The 25,884-nt window shown below is 39.3% G+C and overlaps 2 protein-coding genes across 3 annotated transcripts in view; both read right to left on the minus strand.

The window, feature by feature from the left end:
- kcnn4 (potassium intermediate/small conductance calcium-activated channel, subfamily N, member 4) overlaps positions 1 to 12,789 on the minus strand; it is a 21,902-nt gene extending 9,113 nt beyond the window's left edge. For both annotated transcript variants that reach the window (XM_028579542.1, XM_028579543.1), the window contains exons 1-4: positions 12,142 to 12,789; positions 6,231 to 6,326; positions 4,507 to 4,943; positions 1,221 to 1,356 (exon numbers count right to left, since the gene is read on the minus strand). In XM_028579542.1, the coding sequence (XP_028435343.1) occupies positions 1,221 to 1,356; positions 4,507 to 4,943; positions 6,231 to 6,326; positions 12,142 to 12,546 (1,074 nt within the window). In that variant the 5' untranslated portion in view covers positions 12,547 to 12,789. The remainder of the gene's footprint in view (positions 1 to 1,220; positions 1,357 to 4,506; positions 4,944 to 6,230; positions 6,327 to 12,141) is intronic.
- A 1,951-nt stretch (positions 12,790 to 14,740) lies between these two features.
- On the minus strand, positions 14,741 to 20,620 carry si:dkey-79d12.5 (maternal B9.15 protein). Its single transcript, XM_028579567.1, has 5 exons — positions 20,384 to 20,620; positions 16,830 to 17,007; positions 16,490 to 16,627; positions 15,990 to 16,317; positions 14,741 to 15,524 (listed from the first exon to the last, which is right to left on the minus strand). Exons 2-5 carry the CDS (start codon positions 17,000 to 17,002, stop codon positions 15,318 to 15,320), a joined length of 846 nt encoding a protein of 281 aa, XP_028435368.1. The 5' UTR covers positions 17,003 to 17,007; positions 20,384 to 20,620; the 3' UTR covers positions 14,741 to 15,317.
- Between the last annotated feature and the right edge of the window lie 5,264 nt (positions 20,621 to 25,884).

Here is a 25,884-nt window from a genome sequence, read left to right on the forward strand (position 1 = left end):
CACAATGTAGTGTCACGTCGTGCCATCCCAACTCTCCGGATTTCTGCCTTATTTAACTCATGCTGGAGGTGTTAAGTTTAGCTGTTTACCAAATATGGGCTTTCTCTATTTCAATCGTGAACCCTAAGCACAGATTGAAAACAATGTCAGCCTGACCAAACTGCAATTTAGCCAATCCTTAGGTGTGCGCCTTTGTTCAACTGTGTCTTCCCTGGGTGTGTGGGGCGTTATCTAATACTGGGGATCTCGGGAGACAGAGACACAGGCCCAAGTCTTTTATGTCTTATGTTATCATACAGCTGCTCAGTCTCCCCCTACTCTGAATACCCAGAGTTCACCTACAGCCTGATCTACAAGTGTTTTCCAAATTGAACATGTTTGGCTTTAACCTGTGACTTGAATGTAAGCTAGGGTGCTAGTCTCAATTTAGCAGCATGAATATGTAAGATGGAAATTCTAGCACAATGATAGAATGCAAAACGCACAGGAGAGAAGTGAACTGACCTATACTGGGAAAAACTAAATAGGTAAATAGTTGCTGCAATGGAACAGAACAGAAACGGAAGGGAATGAAACAAACCGGAGAGGATGATACGAACAGTACGGAACAGAAGAGAGCAGAACAATACGGAACGGAACAGAAGGAAACAAAATAGAACAAATCAGACCAGATTAGAACTAAATATAACTGAAAAGGGAGACATAAATGGAATCAAATAGAACAGAAGACAAGGGAAAGGATCAGAATAGAGCAGAAACTGAATAAAAGTGAAAGAAAGGGAGAAATGATCCTGTGCAGAAACAACACAACAAAATAAAATGAAAATGAGAAGAACAGCACAGAACATCGTGTTTTTGTGCCTTATCAGCTAGTATTCCATGCAAAGAAATAAGAGGTGGTTTGGTTAGAAACGCAAAGAAAAGTGAAAGACAGATAAGATTTTTTTCGTGATTATATTACTGAGCATCAAATGTCGTTTGTGTTAAATAAAATGTTCATTCTCTGATAAGAGAGCCAAAGACGCCAAAGCAAGCACGTGAAATGAGATAACACAAAGTGGTTTAGATACTTCAATATGCACACAGTTGCATATATCTTTAGCATTTGCAGAAAATTGTTTTTAAAACCTCTGTATTTCATAATGAATCTCAAATGAGCACACAATGTTAATTTTCTCTTAAATAATATGCTTTCTCAACAAGCAACCCAACCTAGTTACCATGACTCCAGTGAAGAGACACACGGCCTTGCCACAGCTGGTGTTGGGTGCCACATCCCCATAGCCCACTGTGAGGAAGGTGATGGCTATGAGCCACATAGCTGTGTCCATGTGACCTGTCGTTGCTTGGGTCTGTCTGCAGGAGGGAGAAAGCAGGAGTGAGACTGTGTCGTAACAAAACGTGTATTCAGACTGTATTAATGGGCCCGGCCACATTCCTAACATAAACTTAACTGTAATTAACTTTTTTTTGGGATACATTTTTAGGCCTTCGTTTTCACAGGACAGATGAAGACATGAAATGGGAGAGAGAGGGGGAATGACATGCAGCAAAGGGCTTCAGGTCGGTGTCAAACCCATAGCCGCTGCGTCAAGGAGCAAACCTCCACGTATGTGCGCCCGCTCTACCAACTGAGCTAACCTGTCCACAACTGTAATTAACTTTTACATGAGCCCACCCATGGTAAATCTAAACAATCATCAACACCATTTTAACTTGTGTACATAACCATAACCTAAACATAACCTGTTACCATTACCTGATACTGGTATCGGTATCGGACCATCTCTAAATAAAACCCTAAAGAAAATTTACGTTAAAGTAGTTTATTTATGTTGTTTTTCCGTTATAACTGACTGTCAAACTGGAGAATAAAAGAAAGTTCTGTGGCATTCATTGTTTGTGTTTGTTAATGTTTCACAAAGAGTTTAACCAGAGCCAGACAGACAACAGAGATAGAAATCATATCACATCCATACAGGGATAGTAGTATACAGTTGTTAAAACATAATAAAATATATGACACACTGGTATCGGAATTGGTATCGGGAAGCAAAAAATGGTATCGGACCATCTCTACAAATTACACTGTCCCTTACAGGGACCTTTTTATGATTACAGTTTATAACTTTATGTCTTAGATACTGCAATAAACAAAACATATGCACAATGAGTCTTTCAAGTTTAATAAAGGTGTGGTCTGTTAATCAAACTGTGTTATCAGTGCAAATGCTTCTTAGGAAGTAATGAGTACCAGTTTAAACTTGTAAAACATTATAAAGCACAAGCCCAATGTACACTTGTCAGAAACCACACAGAGAAGTCATACAGTGTGAGTGTTTATCTGTCTCCTGGATGTGTAACAGTTCAATGTTAAATGGTTTGGTGGTCTTATCAGCGATCAATCATAAGCGCTTTTTATTACTTTTGACTAACCAAAACAAACTCAAGACTGTGACATGTAAAACTGAAGGCTAAACCTCCCATTAGGGTTCAAATGAATGAATGACCTCAAATTGTTCAAACAGCCAGACTTTGGAGGATAAAGTTGACATTTAGTTGGATCACGTTAAAGAGCAATTTGTCAGAATAACAGCATAGAATTTGATGATTATCAAAGCAGTTATTGGACATCCATTCTGAAAAGAAAAGTTAAATTGACCATCGAGGTTTGAGGAGGAATGTTAAACTACCAAACAATTACTGAATGGACTGGAAGTTTTGGGGGAAGATAACACACAGAGCTGTGTGTGTGTGTGTGTGTGTGTGTGTGTGTGTGTGTGTGTGTGTGTGTGTGTGTGTGTGTGTGTGTGTGTGTGTGTGTGTGTGTGCGCGTGTGCGTGTGTGTTACCTTCATAATAGAGAGTAACAGCAAAGGAAACCATAACACAGTTTTTACGGTTTACTTTGTGAATCATTATTTATTGTATTATATACTACAAAATACCATTCCGGAACATTTTTGTCTCTTCTTTCAGATCAAAAGCTCACTATTTGGCACAAGAGTTTCTCAATGAAAGATAACACTGAAAACTTAGATTACTCACCTAATTTGATTTTCCTTGGATTCATTGGAAAATGTGCCTTGGGCAGTCACATATTTGCTCGATCCACAATAACTTAGTGTAGTTAAAATTCACTTTTGTAAAGGACGTGGAGAATTTTTATGTTAAAACTAATGACCATAGTTATTATTGTGGAGAGCAAACAACTGCCCTTCGTTCACCGTTACTTTTTCAACATGTTGAGTCCAGTCATTTTTTGTTGAGCAGGAACGGCTCTCTCATAAAACTAGCAACAATCAAGTAAGGAATATAGCCTACTCTGATATTTCAAAGGAACATTTCTGCTGCAGGCTGGTGAAATGTTAAGTTGAGCTTATCATACTAACTTACTTTTATTTTTGTTCTGCTAACAGTTCTGGAGAAAAAATATCGATGCTGAATGTTGGAAAAATTGTGTTAAAGAAGGGAATAGTTGGACATTTTGGAAATACATGTATTTGCTTTCTTGCTAAGACTAAGTTGAGAAGATTTATACCGCTCTAATATTTATACGCTAACTATAAAGCTACAGCCAGTAGACGGTTGGCTTAGCTTAGCACAAAGCCTGGGAATAGCAGTCCTTCCAGAGTTTTTTTGTGATTGTTGCGGGCAAAAATACTTGATTATGCGGCACGTTTTCTTAAAAAATGCGATGGAATATGTGGGATATTTATGCAATTTTATGCAATGAAATTGCGGGAACTTGCAAAAATTGCGGGAACTTGCATAAACTGCGGTTTAATGAACAAGCGAAAAAAAAGTGATTCCCCAAACACCCAGCTTTTCGATGATGTTCACGTTGCGTAATTACATCACTTCATAACGTTCCGATGACTTTTTTGCAACGAAAATGCGGGGATTATGAAATCATGCAAGCCCCGCATATTTTGCGGCGAAAGTGGGGACTGGAATAGGTGGAAACAGCTAGCCTGACTCTGTCCAAGAGTTAGAAAATAAATAATGATATCTGCCTAGCATCTCTAAAGACTCCGGGAAGTTACTGCTCCTGCAGTAAAAACCACAACCACACATAACCACCCATACAACCACCATGTGGTCATTTTTGCCTTCCCTTGACTTCAGACAGAGCTATGCTAGCTGTTTATGCCTGCTTTCAGTCTTTATGCCGAGCTAAGCTAAACATCTGCTGGCTGTAGCTTCATAGTTAGTGTACAGAAATGAGAGCGGCGTCAATCTTCTTCAATATCTTTTTCTTTTACTTAACTGCTGCAAATTATATAAGTTTATGGATTACAGTAAATTTCAGGGTAGACTGTTCCTTAAAGACTTCCTATTCCTATTTTTGATGGATGTCCCTCATAATATGAACAGACAATCTTCAACGCTGGTGCAAGTGCTTATGTGCCCCTTATTTGTAAAGATATTATGTACTTATTATAATGCTTAGTATGCAAAGAGAACATACGTCATATTAGAGTACAGTTCTCTTCCCCTCTCTTACCTCTCACACAGAGTAAGCATCCAGGACGCAGTGAGCCAGAAGAAGAGGATGAAGACCAGCAGCGTGCGTGCCGGGTATTTGTTCATTAGTATCTTGAGAACAAAGCGGAAGGTGAAGTTGATGTTGTTGAGCGAGCCGATGCTCCTGTAGGAGGCACTCAGCAGCACTTTGCTGTGCAGCAGGATGGCTCTGTGCACCAAGTACAAGCGGAGGAACATCAGCACTGATAAGAGCAGCTCCACATCCATCAGGGCCTCACGGTGGTGGTTGGAAACACAGAGCGGAGCTGAGGAAGAGGAGTTGGCATGGAATCCCACCTCCCAGTATGTGCCAACAGGATGGATGACACAGACCAACAGCTCCAGAGTGATCACGAGAACCCTGTGGCTGGTCATGGCAATACGCCAGTCCACCTGGTTGTGGTCAATGATAAACAGCTGAAAGATGGAGGAGGACAGGAAAGACAGAGAGAGGAGAAAATGATTAACTGCTGATGGAAACCAATAGAAATACAGTCACATTTTGATGTTAATGTGTGAAAGTCATTATATTCTCTCTTGAAACTTACATAGAAAACACTTGATATTCTCTGACCTCTTATTTTCTTATAATACTAGTTGACAACATTGTTATTACAGTGCTGCCCAAAGCCGCCTGTTTTGTTGCACCTGTTGGTGTCTTTATGATACAACTGTTTCATTAGGCTCAACCTTGGAGTAAACAGATTTCATGAAAACCTCAAATCAAAGGTTTTTACTAGGACACACAGAAACGTATTATTACTTTGTATTGGGCATGCTAGGATATGCATATTTGTGTGTATGTGTGTTTTGCATCTGAGGCTAAAAACATGCAAATACACAGTTAACTACAGTACGTCATGTTTTGAAAGTGCTGACATGAGTGGTTCATATGTGAGAACATGAGAATGTGTTCTCAATATATAGCTTCACTGTGCCTCAGTTTGTTCAAAAAAAGTTAGAAATTAAGCAGGTCTACTTTTTCCTCTCCTTGCTCCACTCATTTGAAGCAGCTTGATGTTTTTGGCTCGACTTATTTTGTCACCTCTGACACCCAAGATTTACATCAGGCATCACTGAACACTGCTTGTGTTAGTCTCCACCCTTAGCCTGCACCTCCTTATCTCTTCTCTGCACTTGCATGGATCCCACTTGTATCAGACACACATGACTTGCAACCAAATTTAAAACATTGTAGGTGAGAGTAAACCCAGCAGCCTGAACAAAACCTTTCTGCATTTGCTGTGAGTGTGCATGAGGGAACATGAAAGATTGTTTACTCTGTTTAATTTCAACCACATCCCTTTATGTATATTGAATTCACACACAAAGGCAGCGAGCCATGTGGATTGGAAAAACAGTGCAGCTGCAACATTGTGCATGTCTGTGTGGGCTGAGGTTTTCGTCCAGGTTTTTTTTTTTTTTTTGCACACAGCAAATATAATACAGATAACACAGTGTTGAGACTTCCATCAGTGAACCGAGAGCTCCTTATAAAACGATTGCTCTCAAGTATCTCGAGTAAAGTATCATTCTTACCAAGTTAATTTGGAACGAACATTTACTGGTAAAAAAAAGTAATGCACAAAATTTGGCAAGTGGAGCCCTGAAGATCAACAAGGCACACGCCAAGGCTCTTACTCGGGCACACACCACATCACAATGAAGGTGTCCAAACTGTTAAAAACAAAAAGGCAAACTCACCCTAATGTCCTTATAATGGAAAGCTATGATGAGGATCAGGAGACACCCAGTGGACAGGCTGATGGAACAGTTGATGAATAAGGCAATGTTTGAGCCCTGGGAAGGAAATGGAGACAATTTAGATAAGGCATAAAGATTGGATTTCTTTCCATTTATGTTCTCCATTATCATGATTTATGGAATAGTTCCTGAACTGAACCACACCATTTATTTTGCCCACTGTGGTAATGACAGCGGTGGAAAGAGGACCAAAGTATTCAAATCAAGTACAAATGCTAATTATATCATATAAGGAGAGGTTCAGATTACCTTTAAAGACAAATATTGAAATAAAAGTTCACATTAAAGTACATAAAAGTGACATTGTTCACTGCAGGCCATATTACAGAGTTTTCTGTATTTCTGTTTTTATGCATTGTTTCAAAGAAGCAAAAATGACAATAGAAAACAGTATAAAACTCATTTCCCCTGATATTTATTTTATTTCAATATGTACCCTTAGAGCTGTGTACTAATAAACCAGTGGTTAAGAAAATTGGCCATGATGAGAAAATCAAGTGTTTTATTACTCTTTCTCAAAATTTGGATCAGCTATCTTCCCAGAGACACTGTGGACAGACCAAAAAATTGGAGATGCTAGACTGCAAGAAGGACTTGATCCCTCACCAGCTTCCCACCCAAGAACATTTGTGCTGTCCCAAGCATTATATGCAGGTCACTTTAGTAGTGAACAGTGCTGATTTCAGTCAATTGACTTTAGTGTGTACCTTTATTTCAGAATGAATTGGTTCAGGTTCCAGTCAAATTTCCAAACTACATTGTAGTTCTGAAACAGTTGATCCAACAGTCGATAATAATAATCATTTTCAGCTTCCCCAATGTAAGAATTTGCCCCTTTTGATATATTTATATATATCTGGGTTTTGGTCTGCTGGTCATGCTTTTTTTGTTCAATCACTTCATTGAACAAATAATTGACAGAGTAATCAATAATGAAAACAATAGTTAGTTGCAGACCTATGGAGGATTAAATGGTATACATCTAGGATTCATTACATGCATGTTAAGATACATGTATGAAAAGTTTACTCTTCAGTAAGAAAATGTACTTCATCTGAACTTTGATTGTGCTTTTCACAATGGTGGTGCTCTGTTTGCTTTCCTTTCCATAAAATATGATTCTGAACTAATTTAAAAGGATAATATAACTGCTGGCTACTCTGTAATTTGTGTCTTTCCAAATGGAGCTTCATTAGAAATTTACTCAGGCCTAATGGAAGTGGAATGCGCTTGTTATTAAATACTTTCCATTCCAGGGAACTGAAAGCTGGAGACACAGATTAATTAAGAACTTAGCAGATGCTTCTGCCATGCACCTTTGTCTCAGCAGGTTAAAGAGCACCTATCCTTCATTCATGCGTCTCAGCGCAACTGACGCAACGGCAATGGAAGTTTTTAACGGGAAATGCAGTTTAACGTGGTTTACAGTTAAAAAGATAATTACAAACTTTCAAACTTGAGGAAACTTGAGCATGTAGGTGGTATGGTGTGACGTCCGTTGGCAAGGTACGCCGTTTTCCACAGTTTCTCCCGTAGCATCCATTCCACATCACGTCTGTATTTCGTTGAGGGCTAATTAGGAGACCCCACAAAAGCTCAACATTTGACCACATTCTATAACAGAGAGTTCAACAACATGTTTCTTGCCGAGGTTCTAAAATATTTTTTGTAACGTTTTCATGTTGGAAAAAGTCATTTCAAGCCCGGTGAACCTAATCTGGGTTAACCTTAACACACACAGATTGTTTCTCATCTTGGAAAGACACCGAGCCACCGTCACCAGGACAGGCCACCCAAGGCATAGGAAAAGAAAATTACAAATACAACACTGAATCCAGTGCAAAAAAAGGTGGCCTGGTTTGTGTGGACTGTAATAAATAAATACTTGCCAAAGAAATACTACATACAGCTGACTTAGGTTTTCTAGTTTGGTTTGTTAGTCAGTGTGGTTTTGTTAGCTTTCATGTGGATTCTTGTGCCGAAGGTCACTCATGGAACTACACATATCCTGTAATAAACGTAAGAATAGGCTTACAAATAATATCCTAGTGGGACAGTCATAGAAAAGGAGACATCACTGCAGGTAAAACATTTGCAGGTTTAGTTAATGCCAACCAAAAACTGCACAAGGAGATTTCCCTGCGAGGTTACCTGTTGACAAATCCTATGATTATTGGTACAACATTATCACTGCTGGGAGAAAAAAAAGATAACCTACAGTATACACATAGACATTTTGTTAATTTTCCAGCAAGAGTGACCCAGTCAAACACTGCATCAGACAATGTTGACAATTTCTTGGTTGGATGTGTACTGATGAGTGAAATCATGGGACTGATTATTTAACAATCAGCAGGATAGTAAACACTATAGAGGACAGGTGTAGTAGCTGATTAACTGTCAGAGATGAACAAAAAACGGCAGATTACTGGTGAATAGGATACCACTTCACTGCACTTTTCCCTCCTGGTTCATGGGTCTCTTAGCACTGCTGGTGTTCATTTTGTCTGTGCATCTCATCAGCCCCAGCCCCAGAAAACTATCTGGACTTGAGAACTGGTGCCCTACAGTAATATTACAGTGATTTATTGAAGGAGGACAGTGGTTCATGACCCAATAGTCAACAGGTTTTTATAACCACAACTCACCACAGCAGCTCATTTCAATACTTCCTTCTCTCTGGTTATGGATGACCAGCGAAACAATACAGGTAACACACATGTGGGCAATGCGTATGTTATCTGGTAGTCACAGCTCACTTCCAGCTATGGCAATAGCTTTTGTGTGAGTTTTGGCTTGTTTTATATGGACCATAGCTGGCCCATATGTGACGAGGCGGTTTTCAAATGTGCCAAATGTGGCTAATACACAGCATGCTGGTTTTGGGGTGAGCATAAAGCACAGTTAGTCTTCCTAGGGTCCACTGGTTTGTGGTAAGTTTACCTATTTGCATGTGGGCCATACATGGGAGCCAGGTTTCAGTGTGGGGGGGAGTCCACTTTGGCCATATTGCAGCATACTGTCAGAAAAACAAGTTAACTTATGACCCTGACATTATACAGAAAATGTGGGCACTGGAAACAGCTTCACATTAAAGTTAAAGACTTTCTATTTTAACGAGAAATATGACTACATTGCTGTATGTCTATGTGCTCTGAGGTTGTAGCTATAACTTTATTGTGATGCCTGTGTGATCCAATGTTACATTTCCATTATATTATTTTTGAGTTTATTGTTTTAACAAACTGTCAAATGATAAATAAAAAAAAAAAGATGTTTCTTTGTTTGCTGAATCAATCGTTTGAATCATTGCAGTGGCATAAGTACAGCCATAATACATTTACATTGTATAGGTGTAAAAATTAAAAAACATAATGAGTCATACTGTAACTAGCACGCAAGGAAATTGTCGTCCATTGTACATCAGCACTTCATTCCACCCGTGGCCCTGGCCAACAGCAAAACAATCATAACAGGAGAAAGCAGGCATAAAGTAGCTGAACATAGGGTATAAAACTGAAAAAGGTAAGGTTAGTGAAGCGCAGAACCAGAAATAAGCAATGCAAGCAATTCATACAAAACAAAACATGTTGAGCTGCCAGCAACATTAACCATGACAACATGTTTGTATATTATACAAACATTGTGACGTTTAGTAAGATTTCCACAGCAAAGGAGAACATATCTAGGAAGTATTACAAAGATTGCAGCCTCTATGTTTGTTGTCATTGTGTATGTTGTATTATTGTATCAGTTCTCAGAGAAGTGGTTAAACAGTAAGTTATATGTGAGAGCATATAGCATGAAAATAATTATTTGCAGCCTCAGATGTTAGATATTTTTTAGGTTGAATTTTGTTTTTGCCACAACATGCTTAACTTTTGGACTGCAAACCTGCAGAATTCATCAAAGTCATCCACTTAAGCCCCTGTTCAAACATCAAAGAATATTTTTTTAAATAGACATCACGCTCCGCTTTTCATGCTCAATATGTGGATATTGTTGGTTGATTGTTTTGGGTTGTAAAATAATTCCTCCAAAAGTTGTCAAAGCTTTGCAGAGGGACGCAAGGTTGCACCAGGTCAAAGTGCCAAGTGCCACAGCCAAACTCAAGACAGAGAGACTTTTAGACTTGCCATGCAAACACTAATTATACACTAAATGATGTGGAAAGATAGCCTGAAGTACTGTGAGCAATCTCGCTGTAGGGGAAAAGGTGAAATGTGGAAAAACGTTCCATAAATAGCCCTGTTTTTTGTGCATAACCATGAAAAGGTACGCTTAAAATATAACTTTGTAGACTGGCATTTGATAGGCCTACAAGTTAGCCAGCTCCAAAATATCCTGCAGTGTACTTAAAAATGGCTTTAAATAATAATAAACTATAATAGTGGAGTGCGCTACCGGCCACTGCAAAGATGTTGCATTTTGTTAAGACAGACCTTTAATCTGTGATCTATCCGTTCACAGAGGAGGAAGATGTAACAGCTCACACTAATGACTTGGTCATCACATAAAGTTAAAAGAAAAATGCTCAAAACAGTTATACAAGCTATGGTTAAATCAGCAATGCAGCCTCTCCAAAATATGTTTTAACTTCAGTGAAGAACACTTTTCCAGTGCATCAGCATTTCCATGGTACAGAAACTGATGCTTGTTGTTAGGAATGGACAGACAACACCTGTTCTTGGTTCGTATTTGTAAACTGGAATGGTATTGTCATATTCGTGCCAGCACCGTTAATTTCACGACCATGCTTCTCCGGGTTCAGAGAGTTGCTCTGAACGTTTAAGGTCAGACCGTATTTCCATAGGTTTCTCAAAAGATTAGCTGATGTGAGTTAGAAATGTGGGGGCTCTTTGACACTGTAATCAATCACTGACTGCACAGCATGGAGGTGGTCTGATTTTTTTTTTTGCGGTGTGCATGAGAACTTTTTTCCACATGTGGAACTGCCGTGAAGTCAGGGGGAGTTAATAATTTGTTGATTTCGTGGCCTGGCATTGTTATCCACTGAGATCTGCATGTTAATGTCATGAGGCTGTGTTACCAAACAGTGTGTCTGGAAATGGACTAACTAATCAGTAGGTCAGGGGGGTTCAAAGCCCAGGTGCAGGGTTTTGCTGTTGTTCTCCATGGGGCTTGGGCTGTCTGCTAATCAAGGAAGTTGTTATGACAACAAATAGAGCCAGTTGTGTAATGGAGTTTTTTCTATCCCATTTACTGTATCTGGTTATTGAAATATGTCATGAATAAAAGATAACATGGTTTAAGATAAATCTATTAATTTGTTTGTGTCAGTTTTATTATAGTCTAAGTTGTAAACTATTTTGAGCAGTTGAATCTGCGACACAAGGAGTTGAAGAAGAGTTGAGATGCAGCCACACAGCAGCAGAGCTATTGTTAACCAGCTTTACTTCTACTGCAAGATGCTAAAAGCAAGACGATGATGATTTTGTTCAATATTGTATCAGTTTTCGATGAGCTCAAGGCCCTACACCAAGGTGTCTCGACCAGCTGACAACACCGAGTAGCCTCCATTAAGGTAATGTTGTCTAAATGTTCTAACTTTGAAGATGTAAATGCAGATGGATGCCATGAATTAAACCCTCTGCAATGTGCGCAAAACTATCTCTATCTTTGATTTGTGAGATTGGCGTTTATTAGCAGAAGGCATCATAAGAAGAACTGCAGTGGAACATTCTGTAAGGCTGTAGCTTTAAGGTCGAGTCCCAATAAAACCAAAGTGTCACATTTCAAACGTTTCCAAACTAATCATTTTAATTAGTTATACAGTCAATTCTTACATGTTGAAGTCAAGACATTAGTTTGGGTTATTTCTTAAACCTACCGGTTTGTAAACGAAGGGACATATCTCGGCGTGGATAATCGTGAGCAGTATCCCGAGCAGAGCAGTCCCCAAAGCCAACGCGCAAAGGCGCTTTTTATCCTCTAATAAAAACTTTCTGTTTCGCAGTCTGTAGAGGTCGTCTCCCTCCGTGTGAGCTGTCCGCTTCCCGGGAAGTGACAGCGGTACGGACACTTCTGCCGAGTCCCCGCCGTTTCGGTTGATCAAGCCATCGCAGTTTACACAATCCACTTTGGAGTCGCCGTGCAGGCTGCGGTTTGTCATCTCCATCTCCAGAGCGCACACGAGACGGCCGCCTGTCCCTCTCTCCCTGTCGCCGCTGTCCGTTGCTCCGTGCTCTGCCTGTCCGGTCTCCCCTTTGCTTTCCTCCCGAGTTGGGGAAGGCATAGTCCGATAGGCGCACTGTGTACCAGGCCCTTCTCTCGTTTGTCGCTCATTGAAGTAGCGGGTTTCCCAAAACACTTGGCCTCTAACACACCCTCACCTTAACACTCCTACCAATTTACGCGGCGTGGTTACGCGCACTGATGCCATTTACACACTGCTGTGACCGATGTACTCTTATTTGCATGCGTTATTATTTAAAGAGCGTGCGTCAGTCTGCCCCAAATTCATTCTTTGTGTGCTGGGTGTGTGTACTCGGCTTGTGCACGATGCGCTCAGAAGAGAAGCTACATGGTCACTAAACAAGATGTTCATTTACATTATTTTTCTTTCGATTTGGATAATCAGATCATTTGCAATTTGGTGGAAAAACATGTTACAATAAAAAGACAACACTATTATCGGATTTCTTTTCCTGAACAAAAATAAGAAAACGCCATAAAAAAAATAGAATGCAAGGAACCTCATAGACTACATGTTTTTTGTTTTTTATTGGTAACGTACTGCAACAACGGGAAGCACAAGTTCCTCAACAGCTGTAGAGTGACATCTCGTGGTTGAGTACCTTCGTCTTTTGACTTGTGGTGGTCCATCCCAAACATAGTCAAGGTTCACCATCATTGGAAATGAGTCATAACTGTCTTAGCCTGTACAATTCAGCATTCATTCTAGGATGTTTCAGGTATTTTTCTCTAAGCCTTTGTTTAACATGTTTTGGGCATTTTAGTCTTTAATGGATAGGGCTGTTGTAGACAGGACAGTAGGGAGAGAGAAGGGGAAGACATGTAGCAAAGGGCCAAAGGTCGGACCCGAACCCTAGGACGCTGCGGTAAGGACGCTGTTTTTGCTTTTTCCAACGTCTTAAATTGTTAAATTTTTCTTCTACACATTTTCAGCCCTTATTTCTACGTCCCATAATTTCTGATATAAAACAAAAATCAACACAAGGGATATATATATAATATATATATATATATATATATATATATATATATATATATATATATACACCTACTAAATATATTACTAAATATAGTACTTGTAAATATACTTTACTATTTATTGGAGTACTTTCAAGTCCTGTCCCAGATGTTTAACTGTTGCCATTTTCTCTTTGATCAAATTGCCATCTTATCCAGCTGTAGGCTATTCTTCAGTATGTCTATATTCTAACAGGCTATTTTGAGTTGCAAGATGTCCTTTCATTGTCTGTCTGCAAAACCTCCACAAGGCAAAAAAAAGTGAGACTTTTTTCTAACTAGACCTGTTTAAAGAGGAACAGCGTCATGACCTTGGGCTATAATGACACATCCAGCACACAGGAGTCCTTCCGCTGCAGCATCCTGCTGCTTGTGCTGATGGTAATGATGACCCTCACAGCTCTGAGTGACAGTAAGTAGAGTGTTCAGACTGTTAACATATTTTCATGAGAGAAAACACACTGTATAGCTACAGAGCCAAACACTACACTGAAAAGTGTTGACTACAGAAATCAGCACACACACAAAAAAAAAAGAAAAATCACAATTTATAATTTCAGGTATGAGTTGATTTAATCTGCTGCAATTAGAAGGTAAATGGCTAATGCAAAAGGTGAAAGCAAAACAATGCTTAAGCATACAGATGAGCTTCAAGGTTGTAAATAAATATCATTGTAATAAAAAATAATCACAGTACATAACAATCAGTGAGTGAAACGTGTATTCAGGATTTAGCAGATTTTCATGGAAAGGAAAACTATCTACAATAAAAACTTTAAAAACACAGAGCTTTGAGCAGGCCATAATACAGCTACACCTGAGCATGTACATTGTGACAGCACATAGTTTAAGCTAGTGAGTGGTGATGTCGCAGTGGATATGACACATGCCTTTGGTGCGGGAGATCCGGGTTTGATTCCCACTGCGATACATCAACCAATGTGTTCCTGAGCAAGACACTTAACCTATAGTTGCTCCAGAGGCGTGCAACTTCTGATGTATAGCAATTGTAAGTCGCTTTGGATGAAAGCGTCAGCTAAATGACATGTAATGTAATAATCTATTGAAAATCATGTTTGCGTTGGGTGAAGTTAGATTTGCAAAATACAGCAGCCACTGTTTATACAAAAATATACAATTCCATGTGCTATGAGTTGAGTGCCATCCACTGGTGGCCAAATAAATTACAACAAAAAAAACAATGAGAAAGTGTGCAGTCTATTCAAGTTCTGTATTATTTACGAGCAGTTTAGTAAAAATATTCTTCTTAATATACATATATTGTCACCCTAGCTACAGTAGAATAAACCCCTGAATCACATTAATGTGTGTGCATTAATTAATTGAGACCTAAACACTGTGGACATTATTTGGTGAAGAAATTGACATTATAACAGAAGTATCACCTGAAAAAAACTATTATTTGCTATTAGGATATTGCTGAGAGTTCCTGAGTTAGTCCAAGCACCCAATGATTGAAGTCATTCTTAACGTGTACAATACGTTAAAAAAAACTTTAGTTTAGACTTGATAGATTTTAAAAAAGAAAACAGTTTTCTTTCAAGTTCAGTGGCATCTCTGTGCCGAGTATAAGCCATCAATTACAAGTCACCAGAAATGAAAAGCAAAAAGGAATCATTACAGGCTGTAAAAGGAATAACTTTGAGCTATACAGTTAAAGAAAGTTCTTTTTTTGGCCCAAGTTTAGCTGAACTCCAAGAACTGACACGACATGGCTCAGTTGAACGAGCTTATAACGCTCCATCCACCTTCATCCCACACATCCTGGACGGTCTAACCCTTCACAGCTCCCCACGGCTGCAGAGTGGCATGAGGCAGAATAAACTGCGGAGACGGCTGCGGCAAGATATAGTAGCCAAATACTTGCTGAGGTGGAGTTGGCGGAGGCGCGCATACTGTGTTAAGAAACATAGGAGCGCCCTTCTTGTACTGAGGCCAAACTGGTGCAGGGTGGTAGAAGTACTGGAGGCTGGCAGGGAGCTACGGATTGGAAGGAGTACAAGACATTAGAAGGGATGGTGGAGAGTTTCCAGCATGGGTGTTAAACACACTTTGTCCATATGTGAGGAATCCATGGTACTTTCCCTTTGAGAACATGCAATTCTGAAACTACCTCACATGGAAATGACTTTGAGCAGCAGCAGCTCATATGACTAATAAACAAAATTTCAGAACATTTTAGGATTGTAATGATATGTTGTATGCTTCAGCACGAGGTTGTCAATTTATTGTAGTTGTGTATAAAACAATCTGTCCAAAACCAACTTAATTATACAGCGCTGTGGTGATTTCAATAGCTTTTGGACAACAACGAAGCTCTATGGCTTGATTTGGTCTTTTTTCGTTGGATGTCTCTTGACAGTGAGAAAAATATAGAATATCACCAGCCTTATCCCTCAATTGTGAGATACCAACAGATGGTGCTAAACAAGAGAAAGAAATTACCATATTTCTGACGTATTTTACTTTATTTGGTCCTTCTCCGTGTCGCTTGCGAATCCTGGGCATCATTGCTACCGTGTAGGTGTTGCCTTCTGCCTCTTCCTTCTTGACGACCTCCTTCTCTTCATTTCCGCGCTCTCCTTCCATCTCGCCATCTTTTGCCTCCTCCTCTGTGTCGCTCGACGCAGTGGAACCACAATCCGAAGAGGTAGCAGAGTGGTAATCTGACGTGTCCAGATTTATTGAGTCCACTGAGGAGTCTGTCTGTTTTTCGTCCACACCTTCCTCTTCGAAACAGGCTATTGTGAAGGGCCTACCGTTCTCTGCAGACCTGTGAAGAAGGGAGCACATTATTTTAACTCACACATTCTTACTTCCCACATGTTATACATCATTTCACAGAATGCATCATGACGACAACTTGCTCATAGCTCTTGGCTAGACTGAGAAATGCTTCGCTGCTGTTGAAGTGTGTCTGTGTCACCCTCAGGCCAGTGACTCACCTTGCACACACCTCCAGTGGGTCGATCCACAGTGTGAGCTCACGCGGAAGGCCTAGTTCACTGGGTGTGAGCTCACTCTCCTCACATGCCTTCAGAATTACTTCATCACAAAGTACTCCGCTATTTATCCGGATACATCTGTGAAGGATTCAGCGTTAAGGATTCATGGTTTTCTTATGAGGATCTCTTCCTATGTCAGGGTTGACTGACTGACAGACAGACAGACAGACAGACAGACAGACAGACAGACAGACAGACAGACAGACAGACAGACAGACAGACAGACCTCTGTAAAGATCATAGAATTATTGACAGTTGTGAGTTTAATATCAGTAATTACCTGTATGCCTGGCCTTTGCTGGGGCAGTCAGGGTACCAGTGTTCATCATATCTGTCGCATAAAAGTTTCTGTAGCTTCTCAGAAAAAGATTCTGCCTTGGCTTCACTGAGCTTGCCATGTGCCACAGCCAGGCGTTTGAGGAAGCTGACTCCAGCCTCCACCTCTCTTTTCATGGTGACTGTAGAAACAAAAGAAATTATTTAAGATCACCAACATCAGTCACCTTGTAGTTTCTGCATGCATGAGTATGAGGCTAGGTAATCACTGTTTTTGCAAATCAAAGTGCAAAGAAGTTGAAGGATTTGAGTTTTTGGTAACAGACTGTGACTTCCCTTCAATGAGATGTGGGGGAGCAGGAACTTCAGTTGCTGTGATAACAGCACTTCCCTGTGCAGTTACCCCTAAGCCTTTTTTGTATTACTTTCAGGGAAGCTCTGTGTTAAGCGTGTGTAAAACAGTGCCTGGCATTTTACAGCTACAGACATTGCTCTGTGCCAACAAAAGGCTAGAGTTTGTATAAAGGCAAAGAAGATGCAAACTAGTGTAAGTATTTTTTGAAATGCAAATCCAATGAGCTCACTGTGCTGTTTATCCTCTGATAGCATGTCTGTTTGGGTTTGGTGACAATGTCAGCCTGACCAAAGAGAAGAGTGTGTTCTATAAAAAGGCCAAGGCAATTCAAACTTTGCATCGAACTGGCTCAGCGTGCGAACATCCTGCTGATGTCCCCGAAATGAAAGTTGTGCCTTGAACTTTGAGGTGCTGACAGTCATTTGTTATTGTGGCTTGAAACACACCACTGTTGCTTCAGCCTGTATAATATGTTGTGAGAGGAAATTGTTATTTGCCCTGGTAGACCTAACCACAGCCTCCACTTAAGAGCAGTGATGAGTCTGTGACACAACAAGCAAAAATAGTAGTAACTTTAAGTCCATAACAAATATGTTTTGCCATTATCTTATTATAGATGTTCGAATCTTTTACATGGTCCAGTCACTTATTAGTCTGTGAGGTAAAAAGGGTCAAATAGCATGTATTATTCAGGCTGTTTTTGTTGCAGCTTCCTCATTTAAATAACTCTGTTTTGTTTTCCATCATTCAGCAACTAAAATATGTTCATTCCACCAGCAAAAAGGTTATACAGTATATCTTGCAACATGCTGACCAGCAGGAATTCACTTTTTATGACACACACACATACACAGGTTTTGTTCTGGTAGGTTTTCAGGTTTTAGATTTATACAGCAACAGTGAAGAATGTTAAAGCAGCCTTGTACTTGAATTTCTTCTAATGTTGTGTTAAAGAGGCCACAGGAATATAAAACAGATAAGGTGTTAGAGCTGACGTTGCTTAGTAGATGTCTCAAAGTGTTTGAAGGTTTCGAAGATATTAAACCTTAAAAAGTTGGCATTGAATATGAATCATCTTGTCTATAAAAGGTTACAAAATAGTAAAAAAAAATAGCCATCACAACTTCATGATCCCAACTTTGACATATTCAAGCAGCTTGTTTTGTCCAAACAGTAAACATACCAGATATTTTGTTTACTACCATAGAGGACCAAGAAATACAGTAATATTCGTATTTGAGCAATGCTATTTAAGCGTTTTTAAAATTGTAGCTGAATACATTTTTGTTAATCATGTAATCAAGTAATCGACTAATCCTTTCAGATCCAAATTTTAATAATATAATCTGGTCCTGAGCATGTGTGTGTTTTTCAGGCCTGTGGTAACAGAGTGTAAAAAATGTAATGTCCCTTGCGGGATTTATAAATTATTATTATTATTTAACTGTGGATGTTGGTATTCACAGTGGTAAAGAAGTACTCAAATCTTTTTTTTTCCTGAAGTAAAACTATTCATTATTACTAGTATAAACTATTGACACTGCACAGTACAAGTCCTGCAATTAATTGTTTACTTCAGGTGACAAGAGAGGCATTGTCAGCACAATGTACTTACATTTAGCTACCATCTGTTAAAGGTGGAGCTTTCAACTCTAATTTAATGCTGGATAGTTTGATGAATAAGTTTTGATGAATAATAATGCATCATATTTTGGTGCATTTATCTATCAGATTTTTTGCAATTCGCATCGTGATAATATCGTGTCATGGGCCCTCTGGTGATTCCCACCACTAACAGTAAGTCAGTAGTATACAGTTGGGTTGCATATTAAGTGCTTTGGGGGCCTTCTGTAAGTTATTTTGGGGTACAATGGGTGTGGAGAAAGCTGCAAGCAGCAATACAGGAGGCTAACCAATCGCTTGTTTCCATCAGGCACATTTTGAATGAGCACTGCACAAGTCATACAAAATGAAAGATGCCCGTTTCTAGATACTAGAGGAACTTAATGACATTCACATCACTGATAGTGTTTGTCTTCTCTGATTACTTCACCTATGTGTGCTAACTGTTTTGGATCAAGTTCAATGAGCCATAGCAAGCAGAGCAGGCTTATCAATCTGCACACCATGTTTACTGTGTGTCTGGTTACTGAACAGTGACCCGCTGCCATTATCACAGACTCTGCTGATACTATTTTGATTGTATGTGTGAAGAACAACTTGACCCATTTGCAGAATTGGCCCCTGCGGCTAATACTGCATAGCTACAAACGTCCGATTTTAATGTTTGAGGGAGGACAGGCTGGATCGTTAATCTTGTGTGTCACTCAACAGCTCAGTGTTGTGCTCAGTGTGTGTTTAGCATAGGCTACCATAACTTCACATGCGTTTCCCATACTAGGCCAAACAGCCTGTCACATCACAATCAGTTTAAACAGGTCTGAAGCAAAGTTTGCAAATGTGATGGACAGTTAAAAGGTGAAGATATAGACTATCACATTCTATTGTGGTCTCGTCGATATTCACTTTGAGTGACAACGAAACGACAGCGTCTGCGTGAAACAAAGGAGACACAACAGAGCAGTAACGGCACAACTCTGAACCAACGAGGGAACGTGTGTGTGTGTGTGTGTGTGTGTGTGTGTGTGTGTGGCTGCATGGATGTCAATTACAACCAGAAAAAAAGAAAAGATCAAACGACAGCTAGTTTATTCTAGTCTTTTTCTTTTTCTGCTGTGATAAAAGGAAGTCTCATGCTACAAGCTGGAAATAACGCATTTGGGGTTTCTGACAGCGCGGAAACCCCCCAGTGGAATTAGAGTTACAAGCAAACGGATGTGATGCTGAATTATCGAGTTACCCTAACTTAACATGGTGAATTAAGTAGTATGTAGCATGCAAGTTTAAAAAGTTCTTCTTTGAAGTGGTAAATAGGGTATTTAGAAAAAGTTTTCACCCGCGTAATAAATCAGTCAAAACAAAAAGGAATCAATAAAAATACACCGAACGAAGCATGAAAGACTTAATATGATAACCGTCGAGAAAAGTGTAACAACGTAACAAACACGACAGCGACAATTGAACCAATAGGCCTAAGTGTGCTTTAAATATTACATTCACATCAAAATAGCTACATTTCCCAATTAAAGACGACACAAAAGTTAAAACACACACACAGACAGACTAGTTGTAAGGCTACTCACGAGAAAAACTGTCCAGTCTGTGAATACCCAACAGTTGGTGAGTGTCCTTGTCTCCTTGTCTCTTGTCTCGTGGCTGTCTGTGCTGATGTGTTGGAGTTATTATGGTCAGCACATGTTGCTTCCTTGTTCTCTGTTCAGTTCTCGGTGGTGCTGCAACAGAGACGTAACATTACCGTCAGCGTGACTCACTTCCTTTACTCAACGTCGTGAACAAGCGCTGACTGGCTCCCCGCGAGAGCTACACCCCGCCCGAGCCAAATATGGGCAGTCAAGGTAAACTACTGAGTGGGGGGGAGGTTTGTTCGTCGTCCGTCCCTACAAATAGTGATAATTTTACTATCCTATGATGACATATGGTGTAATAGGCTACTCGTCTTAACTTCTTATTTTAACTCTCGGTGAGGCCATTTTTACCATAGGGTTGGCTGTGTGTAGCAGCCAACCCTATGTGACTTCATTGTTCTAGGCCTATATATCCTGTTTTACTTTCTAGGAACCCTTTATCAAAGATTGTGTAACTAATTCTGTAATCATAGATTATCTAATGCTTTAATATCAGAACAATAGGTAAAACAACACTCAGATCCTTTACTTCAGTAAAGTATAGCAATACCACTATGTAAAATACTCTTACATAAGCAAATGTGTGTTAGTATTATCAGCAAAAAGTGCTTGAAGCATTAAAAAAAGTAACCTACTCATCGTGGAGCAGACTGACCATTATCTGTGATATTATGCTGTAGGCTAATTAGGCCTATTATTATTACTGACACATTAACATATAAGCAGCATTTTAATGTATTATATTGTATAATGATTTAAAAAAAAAAAAAGGTAATCAATCTGCAGAGTACCCAAAGCTGTCAAATAAAAGGAGTGGAGTAAAAAGTAGGCTACAATTTGAAATGTAATGCAATAGAAGTATAAAGTAGCAGAAAAGGAAAATTCTTAAGGAGAGTACATCAAAATTGTACTTGAGTGAATGTATTTAGTTACATTACATCACTGGTGAAAAACTACTGGCTGGTATTTATCTTGGTTTGGTTTATTCTGTCATTAACAACCTAGAAAACCTAAACAAAAGACACATTCAGTCGAACGTGGGGCCTGAACGCGTGACAGAAAGCATGAATACAAAATAATACAAAGAGTTATGCATAATGTTAAAGCATGACATAAGATTAAAAAACAACAACAACAACAACAACATGTATTTAGTAGTGGTGGGGAAAAGTACTCAGATCCTTGACTTCAGTAAAATAGTACCACAATGTTAGTAATACCACAATGTAAAGTTACAAGTAAAAATCCTACATTCAAAACCTTACTAAAAGTAAAGGTGCTAAAGCGTCATTATCCAAATGTATACATTTATTTACACACACATTTGTATACATTAAGTATACTTCTATCAACTTACAGTAACTGGGTGTCTCAGGTTCTGCACTCTCTCTGTTCAAATCATACCTCAAGGAACGCACTTATGAATGTGTGTCTGAACCCTGTAGCCTCACTACTGAGGTCCCCCAGGGTCCGGTTTGGGGTCCCCTTCTCTCCTAGATGTTAATATGCTCTGAAGTGGCCCCCAGATTTTAGCTTTAACTATCTTATCATATTTATTTTGCCGTTTCAATAGCACAATGTAAAAGTACTCCATTACAAGTAAAAATCCTGATTTTAAGTAAAAGTCTTATCAGAAAGTACTACTAATAAATAATAGCTAAATAAGTAGCTACTTATTATGCATAGTGTTATATGCTATTCATTATACACATTCAATTGTTGAATTTTAATTATTAAAGGCTACTTAATATAGGCTACCATTTGGTTATTTATTCTGTAATAATTGGGTCATTTGAGGTAAGTGGGGAAAGCCCCACCTGCTGGCAGCAGGAGAAAAAAAGTGGTTTTAGTATAGGCTACAGAGTAATTTAGAAATCAATATAATTCTGGATTAATGCATGACATCAAATAATCCTGGTTGTTGCTATTATTTATCATTATTTTACAATTTCAGGGTCAGAGTTGGATATAAAACTTTTTTAAATTGTGTTTTAGTTGCGCTCCCTGGAGAGTGCCTTGAGTGTGGGAAAACATGCGCATGCCCAAAGCCTTGGCCAATTAAAGTGGAAGAAACACCTGCGGCTTTCGCTGGACGTAATTGACAGAAGTCAGTAACTGCGGTCCTCATGAACGATTATCTTCTACAGCATTTAAAAGTCTTTCTTTTGAAGAACGGAGCTATGTGTAAAAAGTTGGTGCCCAGCAGCTGCGGGATATTATTAGCTAAACTGCTGTTGAAATATTCAGATTTAACGTGATTTAACAAAGGGATTCTACAGGGGGAAATGGCTAACTGCTAACATTAGCTTGTCAAACATTTTTGCGTCCGGTGTGTTATTCAGATGGTAGCTGGTCAAGAACAGGCTTTCAGGATCTCAGCCATCTTTCTGAGGATTACCAAACATAAAAGCACAGAACAGCAGCTAAAGTTAGGCTACCCAAACTGACACAAACGGGGGAATTGAGCCCTAAAGTAGGCAATAACGGCAAATTGAGAACAGGTAGGTGTTCAGTCGGATTAACCGGTTTGTGGGAAATGTAGTGCATAATGTAGGGTGACCAGATTTCCTGGAACTAAAACCGGGACACTTTGCGCGTGACCGTAGTGTGTTTGTGCACGCACACGCTTTTTAACGTGAACATGTGCCAGCCCTGTTCAGACACAGACAGTAACTTCATTATTTTGATCCTAGGCTCCTCGTCTAATAATGTTTTTTCCTGTAAAATTAACAAAATTGCAGTAACAGCCTTTTGCAGTTTAGTGTGAGATTTATGTTGAGATTTTTTCTAAAAAAGATTTTTTAAGTGTTATTTATTCCAATAACAGCAAAGTAATTAAAATTATTGAAAATTTTGAGCATTAAACACTTAATTTCCTGCATTCTGGTGAATTTTTATGCACCTATTTCTACCTTTTTCTGAATCAATGTATGCTGCAAATATCTTTATTTAAAGAGAAACAGATTACAATCCAAAAATAAAAACAAAATGGAATATATTGCAGTAAGGCTGTCAGGCATTCTGTATTGCTTTCAACTATTTATTCTCCTTTGGATGGACTTTTCTAATTATATCTGAGTCAGCACACATGTAGCCTATAGGCATCATTTACTCTTACCTCCTGTTTTGCGTCTTTCCTTAATGTGCATATGATAATTATTCACCTCAATGATACATTCATTCATTTTAATTTATTAATAAACCCCTGGACTGTAATATTTCAGATGTTTAAGCAAGATTTACTGCTCTTGTCCAAAACTTTGTGCACATTCAAAGTATATAAACACAGTAGTGTTCTCTGTGATTTGGAGGAGTCGTGATATTTTGAGAAAAATAAAGTGATAATAGGCTATTACAAGAATAAAATCACAAGCTATATTTCAGAAAATAATCTATACCTGCACCATAGTCTGTGCATTACGTGATTGCTCTGCTGATGGTAGATCTCAGACCTTCTGACAGACACAGAGCCCCGTTTGGGTCTCTGGTCTCTGAATGAGACAAATTGTTTAGCTATGGAAGTGGCTGTACGCTGCTCTACGTCGGAAGTGGAAACCCGAAACTAAAGAATACACGGAGCACAAACACAACACATCTGCCGCAGCATGGCCACAGCTGAGCGCGTCCATGAACCTGAAGCTGCGCTGCATTTTACAGAGAGAGTGGACACTAAGCGACCCACAGGTCTGCTTCAGAGCTCCGTGTGTTTGAGTCTGAACCGTAGACTGGAAACATCACGTCACGGGAACTTCAAACTAAATAATTAGTATAGCGCTCCTAAACTTTGTGTTGATGGCATCACTGTATTAGACTGATTTGGCTACGATTACAGCATGGTCGGACCCCGCACGTAGCTGCCCGTTCTATTCGCCTCGGAAAAATAAAATGGACAAAGTTACATTCGGGGCTAAACTCAAAACATTCGGGGCTGAAGCCCCGGCAAAATCGGCTAACGCCGCTCCAGGTGTAAACCGGGACATTTTAGCGTCCCGACAGGCTTTTGTCGGGACTCGGGACAAGCAATTAAAAATCGGGACTGTCCCAGTCAAACCGGGACGTCTGGTCACCCTAGCATAATGGCAACTTGTAAAAATGTTTAATTTTCTGGTTTTGCATATGTGCAAATTATTACACCCCTTACTTATTCAAAAGAGTGGAACGCGATCCCTACTATTATTAGTGTATACGTTTAAATTAAAAAATAAATAGGCATATGCACTGGTGTGTCCTATGTGTTCCTATTAGTGTTATGTGGAATTATCATTTCTATATTGTAGTACACTGTATATGCTCAGGGAGATGGAAATTAGAAATTCAAATTATAAAGGTTGGTGTTTCCCCTTTAGTCTAGATAACATGTCATAGCATGTTACCACTTTATGTACAACTGTTCATTTATCATACAGACTGAAACTCAACTTCTAATAAATCAGAAAAGAAATACACCAAAAATATGAACTAAATACAAAATATAATGTAGGCTATAGCCTATGGCCTAATTTAAACAAGTCTCCTGAAAATAAATATCTCTCTCCTCTGCCTGCTGCTGTGTGTGTGTGTGTGTGTGTGTGTGTGTGTGTGTGTGTGTGTGTGTGTTTTTGTGGGGTTTAACTCCGAAAAGGCAGTTAACCACAGGTTCCCGTTAATCTTATGATGGACATGTGTTGTGATATTTAAACAAACGATCCGTAAACGGCGAAATAAAAGCCTCTTATTTACAGGACCGGTCTAAAAAACCTCCACCTTACAGCGGGGTCTCCGAGTGTGACTGTCCGAGCCATACCTGTCAAGTTTTGGATTTGAAAATAAGGGACATTTTCCGGCACCCACCGCGAGCAGTCCCACCACCCCAACCAAGCTCTAGTATCCCTTACATTTTAAGACAGGTGTACAAGAAAGCTAAAATCACCCCTTGATGCAGAATGCTGAAAACATTTACAATTTATAACATTGCTTGTCATACATTTACATTTTATTTTCATTCCACACATTCTTTTCATTTCATATTGCTTTTCTTTTACAGTTTTTCTTTTCATTTCACATAACTTTTCTTTACTCTTTTAGAGAGTTATTGTACGAATTTGTTGCAAACTTTGAATTCTTTAAGACTGTTTTGGAAGGAGGGTATTTGTGGGCTAACCTGACTCCGCCAGATGGATTGCTTCGCATTTGCTCGGCATATCCATCTGGGAACTTTCTGTTGGAAAACCTTTGGGAAGGGGCGAAAATACTGGTTAGCTGATTGGATAAACCATCTGTCTGTCACCTATGTTGGTGATAGACGGGCCAAATCAACCAATCAGATCAACAAAGCATATGAAAATACAACCACAAGCCCCTGCTGCTGCAGGCAAAGCATAGCTCGTTAGCTCAGCAAGCAAGCAACATGTCGGTAAAGGATATTTGCCGTTTGTGTAACGAGAATTTACGAATAAAAG

This window comes from Perca flavescens, chromosome 6 (assembly GCF_004354835.1).
Source record: "Perca flavescens isolate YP-PL-M2 chromosome 6, PFLA_1.0, whole genome shotgun sequence".
NCBI lineage: Eukaryota > Metazoa > Chordata > Actinopteri > Perciformes > Percidae > Perca > Perca flavescens.

What these genes read in the sequence shown, in the direction of transcription:
- si:dkey-79d12.5 (XM_028579567.1), bottom strand. Translation starts at nt 17,002, where the DNA reads ATGAAAAGAGAGGTGGAGGCTGGAGTCAGCTTCCTCAAACGCCTGGCT. An exon ending in CCACTGGAGGTGTGTGCAAG is followed by an intron (nt 16,318 to 16,489) that starts GTGAGTCACTGG and finishes CCTTCTTCACAG; the next exon opens with GTCTGCAGAGAACGGTAGGC. An exon ending in TAAAATACGTCAGAAATATG is followed by an intron (nt 15,525 to 15,989) that starts GTAATTTCTTTC and finishes TCCAATCCGTAG; the next exon opens with CTCCCTGCCAGCCTCCAGTA.